This window comes from Hyperolius riggenbachi, chromosome 3, assembly GCF_040937935.1.
Source record: "Hyperolius riggenbachi isolate aHypRig1 chromosome 3, aHypRig1.pri, whole genome shotgun sequence".
In the NCBI taxonomy this organism is placed as follows: Eukaryota; Metazoa; Chordata; class Amphibia; order Anura; family Hyperoliidae; genus Hyperolius; species Hyperolius riggenbachi.
Window position 1 is genome coordinate 91,350,209 of NC_090648.1, and position 19,020 is coordinate 91,369,228.

Here is a 19,020-nt window from a genome sequence, read left to right on the forward strand (position 1 = left end):
GCACAACCAGGGGAGATTTAGGGTTATGCACCACCAGGGGGTCTTAGCGGTAGGCACAACCAGGGGAGATTTAGGGTTAGGCATCACCAGGGGGGTCTAAGGGTTAGGGATAGGTACAGGGAGGGTTCTGTGTGAGAGTAGGCTTAGGTTTAGTTGTAGTAAAATGTTAGTAATATTTACTAATGTTATTACGAACTCACACTTTTTTTTCATAGTTATAAACAATATTTTCAGATTTTATTATATGAAGAAACGATAAATGAAGGTTATTCACGATAATATACAATTATAACAATTAAACATATAATATAGTGTTTTTAACAAACTTAATTATAAGTTTCACTTTTAAAACAGGGAAGATTATCATTTTCACAATTTGCGATTTCATACACATTATTAAATGTTTTTTAATTAGTAAAACATTATTTGTAAACGAAATACAACACAATATTTTTATAAACGCTATTACCGCTTATCGTTTACACCACACGCCCTTTTTTCCCTGACACTCTTTTTGCATGTACCCACAGTACAGCTTTATGTAAAGAGGTGAAAATAAGGAAGGAACTTTTGGAAAGCAGCAGCAGCAGCATGTAGAACAATGTGTTTGGCGATGGATAGACTTATTTAGAGAAGGGAGGTAGAAGCATTAGCAGAGCAGAGCAGCAATGTACACAGAACTGCCCTCCCCTCATCTTATTGCAGTGTGTGTGAAAGAAGAGAGCAGCTAGACAGAGGGGCGTGGTCAGATCTCATCACTCACTGGATGTATGCAACTTATAGGATGCATCTGATAACGAAACTTTTCCCAACCTCCCCCCTAGATCAGCGTGGCTCAGTCTGCGGATAGAGAACAGCTGCTGCTGGAGGATACAATAATGGGGCGGCCGGGGATATGCGGAGTTATCTGGGTGACTGCAGTGCTGCTGAGCCGCGGTAGAGGGGCGCACGGTGAGTACTGTGCCTGGCTGCTGTTGATTCTTGTACATTCCAGGTGCTGCTGCTGCCTTGCGGAGGGCTCTGGGCTCTGTGTTCTGCAATGTGACTGTCATGCTTATCTTATGCATCTTTCTATAAGTGGGCATCATTGACTCTCACTACTAGTCTGAAGTTCAGTTGCTTCTTACTATATATAATTTGATACTTTCTTTATGTACTATTCAGAGCCTTTCCTAATACTTAGGTAAGTATTAGACCTGAGTGTCCTAAAAGTTGTGCGCCCCTAAGCGGTGGCTGGATAATGTAATGTGTGACCTGGGTCAGAGATTCAGTAGGGGACCCTGGGCAAGGTTCCCTAACACTGCTACTGCCTATAGAGCGCTCCCTAGTGGCTGCAGCTCTGGCGCTTTGAGTCCGCCAGGAGAAAAGCGCGATATAAATGTTCTGTGTGTGTTTGATAAATGTTCTGGTTAAGAGCACCGTCTTTGACATGGGAGACCAGTGTTCGAATCCTGGCTAGGGTCACTACTTATTCAGTAAGGAGCTAAAGGCAACAAAAATTGGGAGGTATGGCAATGTATGGGCAGATCGACAAAGAGACAGATTTATCTCTGATTGGAGAGAGATCTGTTGGCTGCCCATACATCGCAGACTAAGGGCCTGTTCAGACTATGCGCGTTCCTGGACGTTTTCAGGGAACGTGTCTGGGTACCCAAAACGCATAGAAACGGCTCCTAATGCTTTTGAATGGGCTAGTTCACATGTATGCGTATGAGACGCATACGTTTCTCATCCGCATTGCTGCACGCAGTTCTGTGCGATACGCATAGAAACGGACGCAATTAAAGTCTATGGATACGTATCAAAAACGCGTACTATTGCGTTTTTAGCGTCCGTTTTCCTCTGCGGTTCCCATAATTTCTTTTCCCCTGGGTCACGTGTGTGCAAAACGCAATAGAATACGCATTAGAACGCAAGAAAAACACATACGTTTTTCACCTTGCGTTTCTTTGATTTTAAACGCATTCTTCATACGCAGATAGTCTGAACAGGCCCTTATTCCCAATAGATATCAGCATGAAATCTCTCAGGAATCAGTGTTGCGCCACCACAGATTATGCCACTGCCTGGTTGGGATGGCCCTTCAAAACTCATGGAGCAGCATGTGATCAGTTTGATCAGCTGATAGATTTGTAAGGTTCTGATTTGCTGGTCCTGATCATGTGTTGAACCAGGAAGTCATCACTGCAAATCAGGACCTTACAAATCTATCAGCTGACCAAACTGATCACATGCTTCTACATGAGTTCTCCTAAGGAGGGCCATCCCTACTGCCTGGCCGCCCCTGCCCAGCTGCCGTGATTCCCATTCTCTTCTGCTGTCTCCCCCGAGCGCGGGGCGTGGTGGCACGTATACCACATGACGCCTGTGTGACATCACACACGTGCCTGGGGGAAACAGTGGAGGAGACCAGGAGTCACGGCGGCTGGACAGGTGAGATTTTACACTGCACGGGCAATGAGGGAGCTGCAAAATCAGTAGATGTATGGCCACATTAAATAGAATTTGCTTCTGCATAATTTAGATTTCTGACCTATAAGTGACCCAGAGATCCATTGTTATCTTCGGCTTCCATGGAATTTCATCAGAATATGATGATTCAGTGTTTTCCGTTCAGTGCTTCTGGGAAGTGTGAGGCCAGGATATCACGTAACATCGTTTTGGGGAATAATACGGCAAACAAGCTGTCATTCTGTAAATGAAGGGTTGTTAACCTACAAAATCCACTGAGAGTGTCTGACTGGAATTTTTAGATTTCAGAGCCGCCACAATTCTATGTATTGTCAGGACCCTTTGAGGGTGTTCAGAGAGAAATTTTCACAAGGAAGCTTTTAGGGCTGGGACTCACAGAATCGGTTTCTGCCACGCTTTGGAAAGTCATAGGAGGTGATTCCACAGGAGCGATTGAGATTTCCCCACTATCACGGGTCTTGCGGTGTTTTTGGAGCCATTGCGCTTCAGTACAACGTATAGGATCCCTGCATTGTCACTTTTCGATCGCTGTACAACCCAGAACCACAAAAGAAAAAAGGTAATCCCTATAAATATTGCTAGCATTGTATTTAAAATCACCAGAAATCACTCTGGAAAACAAGGCTAAAATTGTTTAGCGATTGTGTTTTGTGATTTCTAGTGGCCCCCAGCCCTTAAGATCTGTACTCTCTACTAGATGCTTTGGGGAAACGCTCAGCGAGGCAGCCAATGAACGAGTGTTCCCGATCCACCATCTTCCTACCCGCGGGAACATGTGATGGCAGACGATGGGCGCAAACGAGAGTTCAAATGATCGGGGTGGTTTGTGTGGGAGTCGGGAGGGATATTTAAAGAAAACCTGTAACATCAAAAAGTTCCCCTGGGTGGTACTCACCTCGGGAGGGGGAAGTCTCAGGGTCCCAATGAGGCTTCCCACACCATCCTCCGTCCCTCAGGGGTCTCGCTTCAGCCCTCCGAACAGCGGCGATGTAAATATTTACCTTCCCAGCTCCTGCGCAGGCGCTGTGGCGGCTCTGGGCTCCGAAATAGGCGGAAATACCCGATCGCCGTCGGTCTGCTCTACTGCGCAGGCGCAGGTCTCCGGCGCCTGCGCAGTAGAGCTGACCCGACTGAGATCGGGTATTTCCATCTACTTCGGAGCCGAAAGCCACAACAGCGCCCCCGCTGGAGCCTGGAAAAGTAAATATTGAACAAGCTGACGGATTTGTCTTGCCGCTGTTCGGAGGGCTGCAGCGAGACCCCCGTGGGACAGAAGACGGCGTTGGAAGCCTCATTAGGATCCGGAGGCTTCCCCCTCCCGAGGTGAGTACCCCCCAGGGGAAATTTTCGATGTTACAGTATCTCTTTAAGACCGTCTGCCGTGACGGTCATCATTGCTGCACATCGCAAAGGGAAAAATCGTTTGAAAAATTGCGCCGTGAAACCCATCCCACTACTGGACCTTTTCTACAACTCCAAACTGCGCTCTAGAGTGCTGGGGATTGCCAAGGATCTCAACCAGCCAGGTCATCACTTCTTCAGCCTGCTCCCCTCAGGCCAGAGGTTTCAGGCCATCTCCACCAGGACCTCTTTTTTTCTTTCCCTTGGCTGTAACCTCTTGAACTCTCGTTCGAGCTAGCCGCCGGAGAGGATTGCACGGCCCCCGGAGGTTTTTTTTTAAATAAAAATTGTTTTATATGCTTATGCTAGCACTTTGCTAGCTAAGCATGCCCCCCAAGTCCTTCCGCTCTCTCCCCCGATCCCCCCCCACCCGATCGCCGCCGTTATACGTACACCCCCCCAGGGATCCTGCGAAGGCGCAGCCTCCCAATCATCTCCAGGGTTCACTATGGGGGAGCATCGGGACTGCGCATGATGTCAATGACGTCATGTCCGATAGAGACGACTGAAGCTACATGGTGAAGCTGCAGCTCTCGTGGCCGGCGGCGATCGGGGGGATCACAGTGGTGCCGGAGGACTTGGGGGTCACAGTTAGGTAGCAAAGCGCTAGCTTAAGCACTTTAACCAACTTTTATTTGAAAAAAATCCTCCTGTGGACGCAGCATCGGAACTGCGTACCGCCAGGGAGGTTAAAGTGGACCTGAACTCTTACACAGGACAGAAGGAAAAAAAGAGAGAAATCCACCCTGTATGTATTTAGAGAGTTTAGTCCGTCTAATTCTCCCTCATCTGTGACTAATCACAAGTGTAATTTGATATCTCAGCTGTGTCAGCTCAGAAATATCAGCAGTCCTTGGCAGAGCACCTTATTTCTAAACACAGGATGTTAACCTTGCTTCCATGAAAGCAGGAATAAGCCACACTGCAGATTTATTGCAGGATTTATATCAGCTGTAAAACAAAAGTTTGCTTTCTTAAAACAGAAGGTATTTGTGATTATTCAGATTAAAGTGAGCATTTGATGTCTCCCACGATGCACCACTGCTGAATATTCAAATCATCCTTTCCTTATGCCTCCATGGCAGCACATTGGGTAGTGGCCCCGCCCCCCCTACCCCATAGGACCAGTCAGTATTTAAAAAGAGGTTAGAGGAGGTGCTCGCTGTCTTTTTTTCTCCGTCCTCACCTCATAGGATCAGAAGCTACAGTCCATACAGAAAAATTCCTTTTTTTTTTTGCACCTACCTGACTGTTTTCCTGCAGTCCCCGCACATTGCCTCCCTGTGCGATGATCCCCTTTTTATGTCCTATAAATTAGGATCTGAGGGGATGCCCCGTTCTGCTGGGCTTGGGGGCAAAGAGCCGGGTTATGCTGTACTGGAAGCACCTTTTGTGCTTATCTCCACATGCTCTTTATACATAAAATGTATATCGGGTACAAAAGGTTCTGGCCACCTGGTGGTCTTAAGCTTACCAGCTTCGGCTGCTTATGACTCTAAATGAGTCTTGTTCCGGCGCGTGTCCTGCTAAGTCTCGCTGTCCTGGGCGTGCGCTCCACAGCGTTCCGCGCTGGAGCGCAGGGGGGCGGGGTATTGTCGCAGCAGCGCTCTCTCGTCCTCTCGCCCGTGACGTCACCGCCCTCTGTTCTGATTGGGCGGTGACGTAGCTTACTCCTCCCTGGTCCTCCGGCGGCCGCCCACACAGGAAGCATTTTTTAAGCCTGGTGGCAGCGGCGGCCAGCGTCTTCCGTGCAGCCCAACGCAGCTTTGGCACAGGTCGGACAGATGGAGCCCGATAACTCTGCTGTGGCAGCAGATGTCTCCATAGTGGCGGAGTAGTGAGTACTTTTTCCTTTTCTTCTCTTATTGCCTGTACTGCACTGCTATGCCTGTTCATTTGCAGAGTAGCATTGAAAAAAAAAAAAAAAAAACTTTTGCTTTATTTGTTTATTTGTGCTTATGTATGACGTTTTGCCTATCTCAGATACTATTTCTCCTTTCAGCTATTTCTCTTCTTCCTCTTCATCTGCGGACACACATGCGCCTCTCAGAGACCAGCAAATCATAGATAGGTAGGTGCATTACAGGAAGGATATCTATTTGGGAGTGCACTAATGGCAATTATTGATCTATGGCCATTCTGTTTTCAGCCCTAGAAAACAAAGGGATCCAGATCCAAGAAAGGCAGCAAGGAGATCTTCCCCTCCGAGATATTATGCACCTTCATATACAAGGCGCTATTCAAGAAGTCGCTCTCCTCCCAGCAGGAATCATTACGACTATTATGATGATGAGTATTATGCATACCGTAGGAGAAGATGTCCGCCTCCCAGACACCATTCACCGGACCGTCACCCACGGCAAAGGGGCTGCTGGGCCTGTGGAGATTCTGTAATGACGGGTAAATTGGTGTGCAGGACCTGCCTTTAACAAAAGTCCGGTGAACCAGAGCACTCGGAAATGGATGTCTTGGCACTAATAAAGAAGGCTGTCCAGGAATCAATGGACACATATATCGCAAACCTTCCTCCCTCCCATCCATTAGATCGAGTGTCGCCTAATACTTCAGCCGGTGAAATACCCACAGAAAATGTAGTCACAGGGGGCTTCGATTTCTCTCTTGTCCCCCCCTTCATCAAGGCAGTGCGAGAAGCAATTGAATGGGAATCTGAGGAAGAGATGGAGGAATCTATTACTAAGAAAAAGGAAAAGAAGCGATACTACAAGCATCTTGATAAAACCAAGGATACGTTTCCATACCTTGTAGAAATCGAGGAGGTAATTAAAGATGAGTGGCAAAGGTTGGAAAAGAAAGCGCCGTTGGCCAATCGGCTCTCAAAATTATATCCACTACCAGAGAAGGAATCAAGGTCCTTGGACAATGCCCCTGTAGTGGACGCCTCGATCATGAGGCTAGCAAAACACATGACGCTACCTCTAGAAGACTGCATATCCTTTAAGGATGTATTACTCAGGAAAGCCGATTTGGATCTAAAGAAAATATATACCTCGGCTGGGGGAGCATGCAAGCCCGCTATTACGTTAGCAGCCGTAGGGAAAGCTATAAAGTCCTGGACAGAGGGCATTGAAACAGCTATTAAAGAAGATGCTGACAAGGACACGATTATTTCTTCACTAGAAGATTTAAAAATATCCGCAGACTTTATAGGGGAAGCATCATTCGATGTCGTGAGAGGAGCCTCCAGAGCAATGCTTTACTCCGTAACAGCGAAAAGAGCCCTTTGGCTCAGATCATGGTCAGCAGACATAAACTCGAGACAGGCATGGTGCAAGATACCGTTCGACGGGAAGGCTTTGTTCGGCGAGAGGATGGATGCAGCCATTTCAAGAGTCACTGGAGGCAAATCTGGTCTTTTGCCCCAAGATAGAAGGTCTACCAAACCGAACTATACCGCCTCACAACAGCAACAAAACAGATATAAGAACGCGAGGGCATACCGCCCAGGCAAAAACTATAGGAAGGACTGGAAAAGCACACAGGGGCCATCAAACAGATCCGCTAAGCAGAGAACCACAGAGGCTCCCGCCAATCAAAAGAAATCCTTTTGACGGTGTCCGAGTCCAGGATGTACCTGTAGGTGCCAGACTGAGTTCTTTCAGCTCAGTCTGGGCAAACAAGATAGATTCACAATGGTTTAACAGAATGATTTCCACAGGACATTTCTGGACATTCAAGCGCATCCCGAAACATCGATTTATCGAAACAAGAATTCCAATTACACAAGAGAAAAGGGACATCTTACTCTCCTACGTGCAAGAACTGATTCAAAAGCAGGCAATATCTTGGGTTCCTGTAGACCAAAGAACAGAGGGATTCTACTCCCCTCTCTTTCTAGTGGAAAAGAAATCAGGAAAGCTTCGCCCTGTATTGGATCTGAAAAGGCTGAATCGTCACATAAGTCTAGAAACCTTCAAAATGGAGTCGCTCCAATCGATCAGTCAGGCTATCCTGAAGGACGACTGAATGATCTCGGCAGATTTGCAGGACGCGTACCTGCACATACCTATCCAAAGAGACTACCAGAAGTTCCTAAGGTTCGCAGTAGAGGGAGACCACTATCAATTCACCTGTCTCCCCTTTGGCATTTCAACTGCACCGCGAACCTTCACGAAAGTCCTAGTGTCAATCATCGCTTTGCTCAGGGTCCAAGGACTGAGAACTTACCACTATTTGGACGACATACTGCTTCTGGGGTCCAGCCTGCAGATAATCCATCAGCACAGGGAGATTCTGCTTCAAACTTTACAACAATTCGGGTGGCTGATCAATCCAGAAAAGAGCCAGTTAACACCGACCCAGGATCTTATTTTTCTCGGAGCTTGCTTCCAGACTCGTCTAAACGCAATTTCCATCCCGACAGAGAAGATCCCTGTTATCCAACAGAGGGTCAGAAATATCAAGAGCTCCTCTTGGGCCTCCGCAAGACAATGTCTCAAACTTCTAGGTACCCTATCGGCGACCATTCTTATGCTGCCCTGGGCCCACTGGCATATTCGAGACTTTCAGATCGGATTCCTCGATCAGTGGGACAGGGTAAGACTAGATCAGCGTATAACACTTCACAGGCCGATGACAGACAGCCTTGCTTGGTGGCTTCTGGACTACAAAATCTGCCGCCAGGTGCAGCTGACACCAGACCCGCCAATAATTGTGACGACAGACGCCAGCAGGAAGGGATGGGGCGCTACATGCCAGGATATGGTAGCTCAGGGTCTCTGGGGAAAAGATGTGGCGAAACAATCCTCAAATTCACTGGAGCTCAGAGCAGTTCTACAAGCACTGCTCCACTTCCTACAGCACATTCTCAACAAAAATTGTCTCCTCCGTATCGACAACAGTACAGCGGTAGCGTACATTCAAAGACAAGGGGGGACAAAGAGCCGTCATCTTCTACAGATTGCCAACCAGATTTTCCAGCTTGCGGAAACGAACCTCTTGTCTCTGAGGGCAGTGTATATTCCCGGGAGATTGAACACACAGGCAGACTACCTCAGCCGAAACTCCCTCGACAACAACGAGTGGTCCTTACATCAGGAAACATTCGACCTGATATGCAGTCGCTGGGGGCAGCCGGACATAGACATGATGGCGTCGAGTCGCAATGCCAAATGCAGGAGATTTATGGCAAGATACCCCTTCAATCAGGCGGAAGCAGTAGACGCAATAACGGCCCCATGGAACTTTTCGAAGGGCTATGTGTTCCCCCCAACACCAATGATTCACAACCTCCTGAGAAGAATTCAACAGGAGCCGGTTTCTGTAATAGCGGTAATACCAGTGTGGCCTCGCCGCCCATGGTACCCTCTTCTTCGGACACTGGCAGTGGGGGAGCCAATGACACTACCACTCAGGAAGGACTTACTAATACAGGGACCATTCTTACACCCGAATCCGAGTCGTTTGAATTTAGCGGCATGGCAATTGAGAGGGCGAAACTGGAGGCCCTAGGATGTTCTGCAGAAGTCATAGACACTCTTCTTCAGGCTAGGAAACCCTCTACTAACATAACATACTATAACATCTGGGAGAAGTTCACATCATTCGCTAGGTCATCTTCTTTCAATCCCCATCAGCCTTTGCCTCATAATGTTCTAGCCTTTTTACAGATGGGCATAGAGAAGGGTCTAAGCTACAACGCAATTAAGGTCCAAGTCTCTGCCATCTCAGCACTGTCAGATTTTAGGTGGGCCTTGCACCTTCTCATCAAGCAATTTATGCTAGCCTTGATTAAAATTAGACCACCGAGAAAGTCAACATATGCGAAGTGGGATCTTCCCCTAGTACTGAATTTTCTGTCGGGCAATCCTTTCGAGCCAATACAGTCATGCTCGCTCTGGAATCTGACCCTTAAAACCGCCTTCCTGGTGGCAATAACCTCCGCCCGCAGGGTCTCAGAATTGGGTGCCTTAGGATACAAGGAGCCTCATTTGACTTTCTTTCATGATAGAGTCCAGCTAAGACCAGTAGACTCTTTCCTTCCTAAGGTAGTAAAGTCATATCACATCAACCAAGATTGGTCATTACTATCTTTCCAGGACGACTCTAGTTCAGTTCTACATACCCTGGACGTCTCAAGAACATTAAAGGCATATCTGGAAATCACAGAGTCCTTCAGAAAATCAGACCGTCTCTTCATAGTACCCTCAGGGTACAGAAAGGGGCAAACTGCTTCCACAAGAACCATAGCTTCATGGCTAATAAAGACAATTCAAACAACGTACAGGGCTGTCGGTTTGCAACCACCAGAGACAATAGGGGCGCACTCAACTAGAGGAATCTCCTCCTCGTGGGCAGCCTATTCAAATGTATCAGCAACCACAATATGCCAGGCGGCAAATTGGTCTACAATTAATACGTTCATCTCTCATTATAAAGTAGACGTTTCTGTGAATACTCCAATTGAGTTTGGGAGAGCTGTAATCTCCTCCTCTGTATTCAGTAATGAATAAATTTTTCTTTCATTTTGCAGCATATATTAGTCTCCCTCCCTTATTTATAATAGTTAGGTCCCAATGTGCTGCCATGGAGGCATAAGGAAAGCGGAAAATTGTATACTCACCTATCGGTAATTTTCCTTTCCTGATGCATCCATGGCAGCACATGGGTCCCACCCGACTATTCGGTGAGATTAATAGTTACAAAAAGACAGCGAGCACCTCCTCTAACCTCTTTTTAAATACTGACTGGTCCTATGGGGTAGGGGGGGCGGGGCCACTACCCAATGTGCTGCCATGGATGCATCAGGAAAAGAAAATTACCGATAGGTGAGTATACAATTTTCCGCTTTGTTGTCCCGGTAAGCTAGCCACACCTCCAGGTCCAGAATGCAATGATGTGTCAGCCTGCTATTTATCCAACAATTATCCATCACAATAACCCGGCATGCATACAGACTGTTTCAGATTGGTTGATCCTCATCAGTGTATGGCATAGATTAATGTGGCTCTATGGGGTAGGATTTGAAGCACCCAGAGGTACAGACTAACCAGCAAGCTCATGATGAACCAGAACTCCTAGGAGTGTGTAAGGGGCTACAAAGGACCAAAAAGCCCTGTTACTAAAATGCTAAAACAAAAGTTTGCTTTCTTAAAACAAAAGGTATTTGCAATTATTTAGATTGGAGTGAGCATATGCAAATCATCCTTTGTTGTCCCCAGGGCCGGATTTACTTCACCGGAGCCTATAGGCACAGATCTCCTGGCACCTTAAAGTTCGCCCTCCATGGACCTACAAATCCCCACCAAAGTGCACCACAGGTGTGTTGGCTGTCCCAGCTGTCACTTCTCCCTTACTTCCCTTGCACATTATAGGTAACTACAGGCATCCCGCCTAGATTTAGGTAGCCAGAGGTACCCTCTGTATTCATTTTCACCTGACTGAACGGAGCTTTCGTCAATGAAATGCCAAGAGCTGTGTGAGTAACCTCTCATTTACTCTCTGCTCAGGACTCTACATACGGAAGAAGGCGCTTGGAGAGGTAAGTGAGCCGCCCTTCCATCATTAGGTGCCTGTAGGCACGTGCCTACAGTGCTTTATGGTAAATCCGGCCCTTGTTGTCCCTGTTAGCTAACCGCACCTCCTGAACCACTGTAATAATCTATCAGCTGTAATAAATGTTTTTCTTTAAAGGTTATTATGTTGTTGCTTATCTTATAGAGCAGAGAGGAGGTTCTGAGTTTAGGTCCGCTTTAAAGTAGACCTGAACTCAGAACTCCTTTCTGCTCTAAAAGATACACAACAGCATAATAACCTTAAACAAAAACACTTTTCTTTGTTACAGCTGATACAAATTTTAAATTAAATCTGCACAGTTTCTACTTCCTGATTCATGGAAACAGACATATTGTTACAGCCTGTGCTTTCAAATGGGCTTATCTGCTTATCTGCCATAAGCAGCCATGTGACACGGGGGGAGGTCAAATTACAACAAGTTATTAGACACAAATGAGGGGGAATTACACAGGCTAAACTCTTTAAATACATACAGGGTTCATTTCTGTTATGTTTTCCTTGTGTCCCGTGCAAGAGTTTAGGTCCACCACTTAAGCCTATCTGGACGAGGCGTGCGATCGCGCGCGCTCCCGCTGCCTGCCGTTAACCCCCAGATCAATGACTGGAAATATAGTTCCCATTCATCAATCAAAGTCCCCGGCACAAAAATCTGCGGCCTCTTATCAGAGGTTGCAGTCTTTCTGCGTAAAAAAAAAAAGTTTCTCTTCCTCTTTCTGGTTCCTGGCAGCGAGATCGTTCGCTTCCAGGACTTTTTGACTGTGGCCATCTTGTGGGCAAATAGTAAAACTACACCCACATACATTTTTATATACAGGATCTTCTCAAAAAATTAGCATATTGTGATTAAGTTCATTATTTTCTGTAATGTACTGATACACATTAGACTTTCATATATTTTAGATTCATTACACACAACTGAATTAGTTCAAGCCTTTTATTGTTTTCCTTATTGATGATTTTGGCATACAGCTCATGAAAACCCAAATTTCCTATCTCAAAAAATTAGCATATTTCATCCGACCAATAAATGAAAAGTGTTTTTAAAACAAAAAAAGTCAACCTTCAAATAATTATGTTCAGTTATGCACTCAATACTTGGTCGGGAATCCTTTTGCAGAAATGACTGCTTCAATGCGGCGTGGCATGGAGGCAATCAGCCTTTGGCACTGCTCAGGTGTTATGGAGGACCAGGATGCTTTGATAGCAGCCTTAAGCTCATCCAGAGTGTTGGGTCTTGCGTTTCTCAACTTTCTCTTCACAATATCCCACAGATTCTCTATGGGGTTCAGGTCAGGAGAGTTGGCAGGCCAATTGAGCACAGTAATACCATGGTCAGTAAACCATTTACCAGTGGTTTTGGCACTGTGAGCAGGTGCCAGGTCATGCTGAAAAATGAAATCGTCATCTCCATAAAGCTTTTTAGCAGATGGAAGCATGAAGTGCTCCAACATCTCCTGATAGCTAGCTGCATTGACCCTGCCCTTGATAAAACACAGTGGACCAACACCAGCAGCTGACATGGCACCCCAGACCATCACTGACTGTGGGTACTTGACACTGGACTTCAGGCATTTTGGCATTACCCTCTCCCCAGTCTTCCTCCAGACTCTGGCACCTTGATTTCCGAATGACATGTAAAAGTTGCTTTCATCCGAAAAAAGTACTTTGGACCACTGAGCAACAGTCCAGTGCTGCTTCTCTGTAGCCCAGGTCAGGCGCTTCTGCCGCTGTTTCTGGTTCAAAAGTGGGTTCATGCTTCCGTCTGCTGAAAAGCTTTATGGAGATGAAGATTTAATTTTTCAGCACGACCTGGCACCTGCTCACAGTGCCAAAACCACTGGTAAATGGTTTACTAACCATGGTATTACTGTGCTCAATTGGCCTGCCAACTCTCCTGACCTGAAAGCCATAGAGAATCTGTGGGATATTGTGAAGAGAAAGCTGAGAGACGAAAGACCCAACACTCTGGATGAGCTTAAGGCCGCTATCGAAGCATCCTGGTCTTCCATAACATCTGAGCAGTGCCACAGGCTGATTGCCTCCATGCCACGCCGCATTGAAGCAGTCATTTTTGCAAAAGGATTCCCGACCAAGTATTGAGTGCATAACTGAACATAATTATTTGAAGGTTGACTTTTTTTGTTTTAAAAACACTTTTCATTTATTGGTCGGATGAAATATGCTAATTTTTTGAGATAGGAAATTTGGGTTTTCATGAGCTGTATGCCAAAATCATCAAGAAGAAAAACAATAAAAGGCTTGAACTACTTCAGTTGTGTGTAATGAATCTAAAATATATGAAAGTCTAATGTTTATCAGTACATTACAGAAAATAATGAACTTAATCACAATATGCTAATTTTTTTAGAAGATCCTGTATATAAACACATTATATCACATTTAAAATTAGCTCCCACACTAAAATTTACCCAAATAAAATTTTTAATAAAAATAAAAAATTAATTAAAAAAATTACAATAAAAAAAACCTAAATAGTCACCTAAGGGTCTGAACTTTTTAAATATGCATGTCAAGAGAGTATATTAATATAATTTTTTTTAAATTATAAGCTTGTAAATAGGGATGGACGGAAATGTAAAAAATGCACCTTTATTTCCAAATAAAATATCGGCGCCATAAATTTTGATAGGGACATAATTTAAATGGTGTTATAACTAGGACAAATGGGAAAATAAAATACATAGGTTTTAATTACAGTAGCATGTGTTCATTTCAAACTATAATGGCCAAAAACTGAGAAATAATGATTTTTTCCATCTCTCTCTCTTTTTTTTTTTTCAAATTCTTTTTTTATTGTGTTAAAGAACATATAAACAATAACACAAAAACACAGAAAATAAAAATTGTAGATCATGACAGCATCAAAGAAGTAAATATACAGTCCTCCAGTACAGTTCATTCGTACATAATTACTTGAATGTTTGCAGCAAGGTGAATACAGGTGAATATTCACAACAGTAGGAGGGGGGGAACACAGCAGAATCACCAAAGACAGGCATTGAGATACATAAAACTTAAGGAAATATTATAACATATCTATAACTTGAGGAGTGATATCCAGGTTAGCAGAAACTGATTCCTCAGAGTCAAGCCAAGGCTTCCAAATCTTAGAGAATTTAGAGACGGCACCACGTCTCTCCAAGGTAAGTTTGTATAGAGGAAGGGCTTGATTAATTAAGCGGATCCAAGTTTCTAGAGAGGGTTCCAAATTGCTTTTCCACTCTATAGCAATAGTTTTTTTCCCATAAAAAAGGAGATACCTCATTAGGAGCGTTTCCATCTCTTTCTTAATTTTCCTGTTAAAATTGATTTAGAATAAAGTAATTATTTGCAAAATGTACCACCCAAAGAAAGCCTAATTAGTGCCGGAAAAAACATGATATAGATCAATTAATTGTGATAAGTAGTGATAAAGTTATTGGCGAATGAATGGGAGTGGAAAGTTGCTCGGATACATGAACAACACTGTGGGTTGAAGTGGTTAAGGATACATTTATTTTAGAATTGATTTTATGAGTGTAAGGATTCCTCCTGTGGCGTGTTCTGTCCGTTGTGGTGGAGCCGCAAACGGACAGTTCTGGCTTGTCTGCCTGCATTCGGTTATGCATTTGCAATGAGTCACATTGTCATTTGCAATTGCTCTGCAGTTCTGGGCAGCTCATGATGCTGTCATCATTCCACCAATGGCTTACTACAGCTGAGCTGCGGCCAGATAGCCCTGGATTTCCTGCAGGCATGTTGTTAAATGATACTGCATGTATTTCCTATGGGAGTTGTAATGGATTGCGCAGACACCGCCGCGCGGTCTGGCAGCGGGGCGGCAGTCTCCGCGTTCAGACCGGCGGTTTCCGCACAGCAGCATGCGTCTGGTGTGTCTGAGCCTAGTAGTGCACACAGATGGAGAGCTACGCGCGCGCGCGCGCGCGCGCGCTAGGAGGCAGGACCTTTATGCCAATAGGAGAGGGATTAGCTGACCAGGACGATCAGCTGATCCCAGCGTAGTAGGTGATTGGCTAAGTGGGGCTGGGCGGCGCTGAGGAGCGCTGCTCTATATATACTTCTTGCCTGTCAGTTGCTGGTTGTCTGCCGTGAGCACTCAGCACGTGTGAGCACTCAGATCATTGCTGTGTTATACTTTAGACCAGTTCCAGGGTGTTGTGACCAAGGACCTTACACCCAAGCTTAGGGACTCTGTGTCATTACTGTGTTATACTCTAGACTAGTTCCCGGGTGTCGAGATCAAGGAGCTCACACCCCAGTCTAGAACTCTGTTATATTTATATGTTATGACTATTTGCTCTGTCGACCTTTCTCTTGCTTTCTGATTCGGTACCTCTGCATATCTGTCTACCTGTTGCCAGACCCTGCCTGTATCGGTTACCGAATCAGTCTTCTGCCTCTGTACCTCATCTGCTCGTGTGTTGCCAACCTGGCCTGCCTGACTATCCTAGCTGTCACTCTCTCTGAGTGCTCAGTCTATCAGTATTAGCAGTGACACCATTCCATCAGGTGTCAGCTGCAACCAGGACTCCCGCTCCTCAGAGAGTCCGGCCTGTTTAGCAGCCAGTGGTCCCTCCCTCTGGCTGCAGTACAGTTCACCATCTAATACTGTTATCCCTGGTTACCAGGTCCTCACTATCAAGAAATAGTTTCTGCACTGCCCAGGGCCACCTGCCCCTCAGGTGGCTCTTGGCCGAGTCTCTTATATCTCCCGCTCCTCGGGAGATAGCCTCCAGTTCGTCAAATACTTTCACTCATTAGGTGTCCAGAGGTTAGTCATACTTGTATTATTGGTGATTCTGCAGATCATCCATAATCGAGTATACATCTGTATTGTTGATGATTCTGCAGATCATCAACAATCAGATTCTCTCTGTGTGCTGACACCGATCGTTACAGGAGTCCTTTGCATTCACAACCAGCTAGCAAATGGTAATCAAGCCAGCTGAGGATTGAATGATTACCATTCAGCTGTGTGGAGATTTGCATGCTTGCATCCATTGGTCAATGCCGGCTTAAAAGTCTGCCTCCCCTTTTAGACCTCGCTCATCATAGCGTTCAGCTCTCTGAGTTGTCGTTGAGTCTATGCTGTGAAAGTTGTTATTGTTGCTCTGTATTGTCATGTCTGCTGGATGTTTGCTGTCCTGCGGGGGCTCAGTGAAATCCTTCTGATCCTGATAGTTAGATTCTGCCAGCACCACATTGGTGACTGGTAGTATTCCCTCTAGCCTTGTTCTTGAGGACGAACTATAGCAGCGGTAGCCATTAGTTCGCGCCTACCTGTTAGTCTTGTCTATCTCAGTGTGAATGTCGCCGTTGCTGACACAGCGACTATATTGGCTGAGCATTCCGTCTGTCTGTCTGTTGTCTGTCTTGTTAATTACCATTACTTGTGCTTTAGCTAGTTCTTATTAGTTCTATTTTCTTTATTCGAGCTACGGAGATTTTTCAGTTACTGTTAGCTAATCAGTTTAGCACGTTTCAGTAGGTTGCGCTTATCGTGACCACCCGTGCTTAGCTAGCATAGTGTTGCTATTAGTTAAGTTCTTTCCTGTAGAGAAAAACAGCAGTAGGAGGCGCCCTTGTTGTATGGTTTGCACTTATGCTTACTTATAACAAATAAAGTATGTTGTAGATCGCCTACCTTAAGAATGGACACTCCACTCGGTAGGATAGATGTAATAATTTAATGATGGTAAGCATTAATCATTAAATTATGGTAAGCATTAAATTATGGTAAGCATTGATCATTAAATTATTACATCTATCCTACCGAGTGGAGTGTCCATTCTTAAGGTAGGCGATCTACAACATACTTTATTTGTTATAAGTAAGCATAAGTGCAAACCATACAACAAGGGCGCCTCCTACTGCTGTTTTTCTCTCAGTTTAACATCCCACATCTGTGGGATTGTTATTTTTTGCCACAAACTTGTGGCAAGAAAGTTTTTTTCGAAGGAGCTGCGACCATCCACCCCAAAGACGTAGTGGAGACGGGCTTTCTCCACATGCTTATTCGAGTGGTTGCCTCTCCAAGCAACCTATACTTGTGAGTAGTATCATTTGTACATCTTGACCAGATTGCAAGGATAATACACAATAGGGGCTCCCGGTGTCTCTGTGGTTTTTTTTTCTTTTTCGTTACATAGTTCTTTCCTGTAGTCTTGCCTGTGTGGATGCTTGCTGGTGACTTTTGTTAGCCTGCTTGCTCTTCTTCTGTGGATGTGACTTTGAGCTGCGGTTGCTACTAGTTACGCTCCAATCTATAGTCCTGTCTTGTATCTGTCTGAATGCTTGCTATTGCAAGAGCAGCGCAACATCGCACCGCGCTGCCATTGCATCTTATTTGTAGCAATATCGGAAGCCCAGAGCTGCAGTTGCTCTGGGCAGCCTGTGTAGCCTCTTACATTGTCCAGCTCTTAGCCTTGTTGTGCTGGGTGGTCAGAAAGTATGACCCTGCAGCATTATTATTATTATTATTTATTTACATAGCGCCAACATCTTCCGTAGCGATGTACATAGTACAAACAAATAATGGGGAACAAATATACATAAGAAATACAAGACACTGTACAGTCATGACATTGAATAGAATAAATACAAATACATACATCGTTGATGTGTAGTTGGTACATGTACATATGTTAAAATTACAGCAGTATAAAAAACACTAGGAGGAGGTCCCTGCCCTTGCGAGCTTACAATCTAGAGGGTAGTGGGGAGGAAACAAAAGGGAAGGAAACATAAGGATTAGTGGGTGAGCCAGTGTGCCTTCAGTGCTGCCTATAGCAAAATTATAGGCTTGTCTGAACAGGTGTGTTTTCAGAGTACTTTTAAAGGTTTCCAGACTCGTGGCATGACGAACCGGCTGAGGGAGAGAGTTCCAAAGGAAAGGGATAGCCCGTGAGAAGTCTTGGATGCGAGAGTGAGAGGAGGTGACCTAGGCTGGAGGACAAAAGGGTCTCCTGTGAGGAATGGAGGATGCGGCCGGGGAGGTATCTGGAGATTAACCACTTGAGGACCACAGTCTTTCTACCCCTTAAAGAAAACCTGAACTGAACATTAAAAGTCAAAATAAGCATACACAAGTCATACTTACCTTCCATGTAGTCTACTCCTCAGTGTCTTTCTCCTCTCCCGCGTCCTGTTTGTTCACTGTGATCAAGGGAATTTTCCGTCCTCCATTTTGAAAATAGCCATTACCCATAACAGCTTTCTGGTCAGCACACAGTTAAACTGTAACATCGCCCTCTTGAGCCATAGGGAAACATGGACATTACCTGGTACATCAGTTTTCCTCTCAGCTATAACTGACAGCAACTGATATTTTACTGACAGCAACTGATATATTTCAGATCTGACAAAATATTGTCAGAACTGGAAGGGATTATTGTCAGAAGAAAATGGTGAGCTTCTGAGAGGAACTGATGGCAAGGTAACTATTTAATGTTCATTTGAAGTTACCTCAGGTGTTTATTTTAAATATTTTTACTCAGTACAGGTTCTCTTTAAGGACCAGAGCCCTTTTCTCCATTCAGACCACTGCAGCTTTCACGGTTTATTGCTCAGTCATACAACCTACCACCTAAATGA

At 45.1% G+C, this 19,020-nt stretch overlaps 1 protein-coding gene across 1 annotated transcript in view; it reads left to right on the forward strand.

The window, feature by feature from the left end:
* Positions 1-718: 718 nt before the first annotated feature.
* The window catches only part of LOC137562834 (neurogenic locus notch homolog protein 3-like), a 111,889-nt gene continuing 93,587 nt past the window's right edge, over positions 719-19,020 (forward strand). Inside the window, exon 1 of the mRNA XM_068274579.1 lies at positions 719-951. Coding sequence (XP_068130680.1) covers positions 879-951 — 73 coding nt within the window. The 5' untranslated portion in view covers positions 719-878. The remainder of the gene's footprint in view (positions 952-19,020) is intronic.